At 39.8% G+C, this 8,284-nt stretch overlaps 2 protein-coding genes across 3 annotated transcripts; one reads left to right on the forward strand and one right to left on the reverse strand.

The window, feature by feature from the left end:
* The first annotated feature begins 521 nt into the window (after positions 1 to 521).
* Positions 522 to 3,295, forward strand: pdcl3 (phosducin-like 3). Its single transcript, XM_034574645.1, has 6 exons — positions 522 to 615; positions 1,046 to 1,163; positions 1,427 to 1,517; positions 1,849 to 1,992; positions 2,285 to 2,493; positions 2,629 to 3,295. The coding sequence occupies exons 1-6, from the start codon at positions 610 to 612 to the stop codon at positions 2,775 to 2,777; spliced, it is 717 nt and encodes a 238-aa protein (XP_034430536.1). The 5' UTR covers positions 522 to 609; the 3' UTR covers positions 2,778 to 3,295.
* nms (neuromedin S) lies at positions 3,070 to 7,029 on the reverse strand. 2 transcript variants are annotated; one of them, XM_034574647.1, is made up of 7 exons: positions 6,786 to 7,024; positions 5,834 to 5,880; positions 5,187 to 5,243; positions 4,729 to 4,755; positions 4,568 to 4,621; positions 3,865 to 3,933; positions 3,465 to 3,586 (listed from the first exon to the last, which is right to left on the reverse strand). In XM_034574647.1, exons 1-7 carry the CDS (start codon positions 6,856 to 6,858, stop codon positions 3,578 to 3,580), a joined length of 336 nt encoding a protein of 111 aa, XP_034430538.1. In that variant the 5' UTR covers positions 6,859 to 7,024; the 3' UTR covers positions 3,465 to 3,577. The 2 variants fall into 2 exon arrangements, with proteins under 2 accessions (XP_034430537.1, XP_034430538.1); XM_034574646.1 differs by having other exon boundaries at positions 3,070 to 3,933; positions 6,786 to 7,029.
* Between the last annotated feature and the right edge of the window lie 1,255 nt (positions 7,030 to 8,284).

Genomic DNA, 8,284 nt, shown 5'->3' on the forward strand with positions numbered 1-8,284 from the left:
GTAAGTGTGTGTAAGTGCGTGTGTCTATGTTGTGTACGTAGTGTGGTATGTGTGTGTGTGTGTGTGTATGTGTGTGCGTGTGTGTGTGAGTTTGTGGTGTATGTGGTGTGGTATGCGTGTGTGTGTGTGTGTGAGTGTGCGCGCGCGCGTGTACGTGGTGTGTGTGTGTGTGTGTGTGTGTGTGTGCGTGTGTGTGTGTGTGTGTGTGTGTGCGTATGTGTGTGTGTGTGTGTGTGTGTGTGTGTGACAGCACCTGTTTGGTTTCAGCCACAAACAGCCTGCTACGTTCCCACTCCTTATAGGGACATGTGAGTCTCCAGAGGAAGTTGGTGTCACTTTTATTATTGTCCTATCCGCAAGGCATCGGTTCCTTATCTTTTAAACATGAATTTACTTTCCTCTCACATCATCTAAAAACACAAACACTTCAAACCTCAAGTAAACTTTGATTAAAAGTTATTATTTTTCATCTGGGGTGTATTTAATGTGAGTGTGAGAAAGCGGAAGGTTTGTGTTTCCAGCCGGACTCGGGCGGTGTGCGCTCCTTCTGTTTCCGTGTCTAGGAGAAGAGCAGCGGTGTGATTTCTGAGGAGACTCTTATCCGTCAAAATGCAGGTTGGTTCCTCTTTACGACACTTTTTGACACTTTGGGGAATGGAAACATTGATTTTCGGTTGTTGTCGACGCCGTTTGTCGATTAATATTTAGTGTAACCTCGCTAGCATTGTAGCTGGGCGTATCTACAGCTGTCCTGTTAGCTTTAGCTTTAACCTAACCCCCCACCCCGAACCTGTCCAGCAGAAACACACCACAAAACATGTTGACATGAAATTAGATGATGCTAAAGCTGGAATTATCTCTGATTCTTCGATTACTTTCTTTACATACATGTATCTGATAATGGTAGAAATGTTGTAATGGTTAAATAAAACTCTAGTTGTTTATTTCGAGTTGTTATTGAGTTATTAAAACATCTGAAACGGAGCCAGAGCATAAAGAAACCGAGAGTAACATCACTTGTGTTTGTTCTTTGTTTTCTCTCCAGGACCCAAATGAAGACACAGAGTGGAACGATATCTTGAGGAAGAAAGGCATTCTTCCTCCCAAAGAGATACCTAAAGATGACGAAGAGGAGGAGTTGGCCCTCAAACAGCAGTCTCTCGGTAAGAGAGACCGTTTGGTGAATTGTATATATCAGTTTTTCTCTGTCCCTTAATGGTGGAAATGCATGTTTCCACCCCAGAGAACATGGATTAAAGTGTAACCCTTATCCATTAACCCTGGACGTCTGGGTTTATTTGCTGATATAGAAATGAAAACCACAAAGTCTTCCATGATGGCTAATTTGACTCTGATCAGTCAATGTTTGTGATACTGTTTAGATTAAGAACATGTAAAATCATCTGCCTGTTGTGTCTCTGAACAGTTAAAACGTATGAGAGCATGACACTGGAAGAACTGGATGAGAATGAAGACGAGTTCGGTGAGGATGATGAGGCTGCCATCGAGATGTACAGGTGAGTGAAGGTGATGCAGGTAGGGGAGTGATGTACTGAGCAACTCCCAGGCCTGTACATCATCCTGTTTTGTGGAGAAAGCCAAGCCAACCAGTCGGCGTGTTGATTGTCCAGTTGGATTAACAACCTGTAGCTCCAGTGGAGGCAGCTCATGGACACTGGGGTCTGATATATTTGTCTAATCGTTTAAGTATATTTGTATAATTTCATTTACATATAATGGCCTCATCCTCCCAAATATTTACTTAATATTTTCAAATATGAATCTCTAACTGAGACTCTCATCGTAGGCTGAGGTCATGTCACTGACGTGTGTTGCATATCTTTGCAGACAGAAGCGTCTTGCTGAGTGGAAGGTGTCTCAGTTGAAGAATGTGTTCAAGGAGGTGGTTGAAATCTCAGCACAAGACTACGTCAAGGAGGTGAATCAGGCCGGAGAAGGCATCTGGGTGGTGCTGCACCTCTACAAACAGGGGTGAGTCATCCAACCACATCAGGCACCTGAACAAAGATGAGACAAAAACTATCAAAGGCTTATTGAAATAAAGCAGAAAGTCTGATTTTTAATGATCTTTACCATTTTTAGGTTATATAATTTCTTAATAGTTACTAGTATATGATCTTGTCTGGTTTGAGAATATTTCTGTCTTCTTATAAAACCCTCTTGAACTCATATCAGGACTTATATTTAATTTTCTTATTTTTATTCAACATTTTTCATTAACATATCTGTCCACTCTTTCCTTTCCGCTCATGTTATTTGTCAGCATCCCTCTGTGTACGCTCATCAACCAGCACCTGAGCTTCTTGGCCAGGAAGTTCCCGCAGACCAAGTTCATCAAGTCAATCTCCACCACCTGCATCCCCAACTACCCCGATCGCAACCTGCCCACCATCTTTGTCTATTACGAGGGGGAGATGAAGGCCCAGTTCATCGGTCCCCTGGTCTTCGGGGGCATGAACCTCAAAGTTGAAGGTGGGTGTAAAGTTGCTTACGGAAAAACTGCATCACTGAACAGCTGTCGTTTCATTTTTTCTTGTTTTCCTCTATGTATCTTGTATATTTCATCATGTTTTACGAATTAAGTATTTGTTATTTGTCTTGTTACAGAGCTGGAGTGGAGGTTATCAGAGTCCGGGGCGGTGAAGACGGACCTAGAGGAAAACCCGAAGAAGCAAATTGAAGACAAGCTAATGTCGTCAATCAGATGTTCGCTCCCCACACGAAAGGACAGTGACTCTGAGGAAGAGGACGATTAGAAAAAAACATGTTACTCCAAAGCAGAACAACCATGTGGCTGTTATGTGGGAAACACTCAGAGGACCTTGAAACATTGGATGATAATATGGGCAGCGATAGCATCTCCTTTTATGAGCAAGTTCATTTCATGTTTTGACCATGTAGGTGGCGCTGTTGTGCTGCGATCAATCCTGCTCAAAGGAACTTTGGACGCTTGGTGGCACAGTATCAAACCTACAGTACGATCCCTCTTTTTGTAACTTTAATAATGTCCAGATGCATCCACTGAATCTCTACAAAATAATCAAAGACAAATTTTAACTTTTTTATTATGTTTCATGTTAATTTTGTCACAAAATGTACATGTACATTTAAAATCTGTAAAATTAAATGTGAGTTCACCGCTTTGCCACAATATCAGTATTTTCCCCCAAATGCTATTTTTTTGGAATCTGTCATTGACCTAAAAAGACCTTGCCTAAGACCTTCTTTTAAATGATTTGTTTCAAGATTAAAAGACATATTTCTTGTGCAACATGACAAATTTGTGCTTGGAAACATTTCACGTTGACATTTGGAAGCAGGAAGACATGTGGCAGCCACTCTGTTTTTTTTTTCCATCTATACAATAATTTATTTTCTGTTAACAAAAAGCCATGTGCCTGTCAGCCACGTCGGAGATGTGTTGTCCCATCAGCTGTTTTTTGAAGGTGGCGTCCGGAGGAGAAGTTGCCCGCTGCTGCTCTTCTTCTTCTGTCCGATCTGATTTTCATTGTTTGTTCTTCAGACTGGTCTTTTACAACAGCCCCTCTGGCAGCACTCAAATCTTCTGTTTCATTAGAGAGACAGGAAGAGAAACGTCAGTGTCAGCAGCAAATCGAACCTGATCAGTGATTCATGCTCGCTCATCTCAATCACTGTTTCACGGCTTCTAGTCATGTGCTGTTTTCCTGTGTACATCCTCTTCCTACAGCATTTTCCCATGTCCCTGTGCTGAGTCAGAGCCCTGCTTCATCTTCTTTAAAAGTTCACATTGTACCTCTTTAATTTTCTAAAAGTTTACAGCTGAGTGTTAAAGACGTGGATATGTATCTTTAGTTTTCTCACCAAAAGTAGAACCTTTCTCCTCTGGGAAAGCTTTGGCGAAAGTCGCATCAGAGGGTGAACTGAGTGAGACTGGAGGAGGAAAGAGGAGAGTTACTGTTTGTTGATGATGACCTGCTGTTTCACACGTATTCAGTTCAATTAGAACATATTTAAATTAAGTTCTCATGTGGCTGCTTATTTATGACGATTAACATTTACAAAAAAAATGTTTCTCAAAGTTAGGTCATTTTATTTCACCAAAAAAAGATAATTTAATTCTGACTCACACCTGTTAGTGTGTTTGGATTACATAGAAACTACTACATAGATTTTCATGAAACTTGGTGAAAACATGGGCGAAGAAAGAATTAATAAAATCTTTTCACGGATACGGACGACAGGCCAGATCCCATTTTCTTTTTTTCTTTTTTTTTTTATCACATTGCGAGATTGAGATTTTCTAGGGAATAATTGGATGGATTTTGATGAAACAAGTCTGGCAAAAAAGGTTCACAGTCAGCTGAGCAGGTGATCTCCTTCAAATAGTGTAATCCATCTGTGAATGTTGAGGAGCATCAGTCACCTGAGTGCTCGGAGTGAGACAGCTGCATTCATATCAACAATGGGCAACTCTTGACTAATTGTCACCATTTGCTCGATTTGATCTTATACTTAAATACGCGATGAATCAAAAAGACGAGAGTGGTTTGTTTTTTCTGCTCACCTCGTGCTGTACAGCTCCTACAGAGTCACGTGCTTTGGAGTAATGAAACAGAAACTGGGGGAAAAAACAGGAGAAATCCCAAACTCAGTGAACCGTTGCTGAACAAATCTCAGAAATTTAAAATACAGTGGAATAAATGATAAACAATAAGGAAAACTTACTCTTTTGAAAACATTCTGAACTTGTTCCTGTGAAGAAAACAATTTCTAGTTGATAATAGAAGGAACATGGAAAAACACATCCTGATGGTTTCAGTGTCCACAGACACCATGAGTGTGTAACCAGTCTACCATACATCCCTGTACCACTCCCTAGTAAATATGGAATCTACATGTGTATTTTATATATATGTAATTTGTAAAAAAAAAAAAGCCACATAATATTTTTATATCATTTATGGAAATCTTGGCCTAGTCCCTGGCCTCATAGTAGCGCCACCTATTGCTGGCTAAAAGAGGAACTTCATTGCTTTGGGAAAGCTGTCAACAAGCAACTCCATGCACCAGCTACATGTGTCATATTTACACTAATTTTATTGATATTAGTGAAACAGAAATATTAAAACACTGTAATAGTATGATGTACCTTAAAGGTGATTTCCTAGTGTGTTTTTACCCACCTCATCCTGGTCTCTCCACAAGACGTCATTCAGATCATCACCCTGGATGCCACGCACCTACAGACACCAACACAATTAATGATGAACCAACCACAGCACTGTTTCACAGATTCAACAGTGACCAATACACTTTCCAGGGGGAAAAAAACGATGTCTTATTTTCACTAATTAAGACTTGAAATTGGGTTTATTAAACATTCCAGACAATCCCGAATACATTTCTCTGATACAGCTGTTGGTGCACTGAGCATTTGGACTGAATATATTTGCAGTTGTATATGCTCTCAGCACACAGTGCATACAGCATCACTACATCTCTACAATCACTCCCACTAAATATTATTATTATTATCACTAAAATCCACTTTATGTCAATTTGTTTTTCATTTCCTTTGCCTTACTACCCTCTTCATTGAGTGGGGGGTTTCCTGTATACGCACATCCTCACCCTCTTTCAATCATGATGAGTGCGAAATAGACTTTGAATTCTTCCGACTGCCCCTTAACTTCCTCTGTACCTTAATAATATTCCTCTCTTTACTGACAACCTTAAAAACTATTTATCACAAACATCAGACCTGGAAATGGGAACAAAGAAGAGAGACATACATTGAAATGTAATAGGAAGGGTGTAGATAATTCATTACCTTTCTGAACGCTATGTCGTCTTCCCACTGGTCGTAAGGGCTGGCATCTGGACAAAGAGCACGTGAGAGGCCTTGAGAATATTTTCAACCATACTGGGAAGATTATTTATGGCAATGCAGCATCTCAATTGTTTTACACAAAAAAAGTAATTGCAACTACAATCATAAGGAATTGTAGAAAAAGGCCATAATACGGTGTTTGTGGTCCACAACAGTGACATCATGAATCTGCTTCTCAATCAGAGATGAGAAAATACAATTACAATACAGAGGCTTTCTGTATTGGTAATAATAGTCTTAATTCAAATTCAATCATATTTACAGGATCTATTGTCATTAGACATCATGGCAAGTAACTAAATACAGTTACTCGCTTACTCCCTAAGATACAGTATGTGTGCATTACTTGAGTATGTAGATTTTATATATTTTATACTTCATCTTCAGCTCCACTTCATATTGTGGGGAAATATTTTGTAGTTTTTGCACCAGTTGTATGTTTTATACACAAAGTAAATGATCCCCTTAAAAAAATACAATACATCATGAATAACTTAATATAGGTGTATAAATAAAAATAAAAATAATTAATACTTTCAATACTGTACTACCTTTTTTAACCAATAGGTGTTTTATTCTAGTGCAGGGTTAAATTAATCACTTTAACTGACCTTTATCATACTTCATGGTATTCCCTCTCCTGTAAACACTATAATAAATTAGAATTGTTAGAACTGAACTTTTTTTTTCTATAATGAGCTGTAACTTTGCATCCTTTGTCCATTTCAGGGTTTTAAGTGAAAAAAAAAATTCCTCACAAAAAAAACAACAAAAATGTCAAACCCACTTTAGAGATCCATTTATAAATTCTGACCACACACTTTGTAAAGACTTATAGATGTAGTTGAGCTCTTGAGCTCTAAAAGCCCGTTATATTATTATGATCACTCACCTGTTGAGCTGCAACATCCAAGAAACCAGAATAAGCATAAAATAAAAAGTTGTCGCACTGTTGGCAGCGTCATGACTGTGCGTACTCGCTCCTCTTCCTCTGGATCGGTGCGCTTCGGTTCTGGAGAGGCTGTGTCGCTTGGTGCGCACTGGTCCGCTCGGTTCGGTTCTGCTCGGCTCAGCTCGTGGGTCTCGATCCCTGGCGGCTGTGTGTGTGTGGTCTGAACACCTCTGCCCTCTGCTCTGTTTAAAAAGTGCACAACTTTGAGCGCAGAAAAGCGTCCTCTCCTACGTAGAGGTGACCAATCACACCGACTCCAACGCACCATCCACCCCCGTCAGGGACACACACACACACACACACACACACACACACACACACACACACTCTGTACTGGGAATACATGGGTTGAGTGCTGACGTCAGGTTTTTATAATGGATGATATGACTGGAACATGAGCTTTACAGGGGAATGGATGATAACCCTGAAGATACATTGAAAATCGTAAGTGTATTAAATTAGTAATGCTCACCTCATGTGTGGTTTAGGTGATGTGAAGGTGATTTTACATTTTATTTTTTTATTAAACGATGACGTTAAAAGAACTGTGTTAAATCCTTCTTAATGTGATTCTAGCACATTTGACAGTGTACTGATCCTTCACGTGGGCTGGACACTTGTATATGGATGACAAAAATAAATAACGACCATTCATTTCCTCACACCACTGTCTTAGAATGCTATGAAAAACAAAACTAGAATCGCACATACTTCCGCAGAGGACCAGTCCCCTTACATTCAGCACCAGCAACTCTTCAGTCTTCTAAATATGTCAGATTTTTTCAATCAATATCTCTCAATTATTCTCTGAGAAATCAAACAAAATGTTCCTGAAAAATGTGCTGGTGACATTTGGGACATTTCTCTTCTGAGAACAATGTAGAGATCTTTATAGATTTCAGCTCTGAGCACCACTGATGTATAAGAATCAATTTGTTGAAATTATTTCTTAATCTAAATACCATTGTTTCAAGTTTAAAAGTTTATACTGGAGGTCGGACGTCATTTCGCATTATAATCTGTGTACTCTTTCTTATTTCCTGAAAACTTATTTTCCTCACATACAGAAATAACCTTTAATCACGGTATTCTGACACAATTTGGCGTTTATTCTCCTGTAAGTACCTCTGACTGCATGTATACAAGAAACCAGAGCATCCATATGTGAGGAGGTCACGGTGAGTCATCTGAGGCCGCACAGCAACATGGTGCTTTTAGCATCTCAGTTTGACTCTCGTCTTGGTCTGGTGACGCCACAGTGGAATCTTCAGCACCTTCAGTTATTTCTGGCAGAGAGTCTGGTAAGGCTTCCCTGGAGTCCTGGAACGCAGCCTCCTCCACAGAGAGTCTGTCAGTCAGGCTCATCCTCAAAGTGCTTCTGTTGCTGCTACATACATCATATGAGCACTCAAGACCAGCAGTTCGGTTTCTGCTCTAAA

This window comes from Hippoglossus hippoglossus, chromosome 21 (assembly GCF_009819705.1).
Source record: "Hippoglossus hippoglossus isolate fHipHip1 chromosome 21, fHipHip1.pri, whole genome shotgun sequence".
Classification (NCBI taxonomy): domain Eukaryota; kingdom Metazoa; phylum Chordata; class Actinopteri; order Pleuronectiformes; family Pleuronectidae; genus Hippoglossus; species Hippoglossus hippoglossus.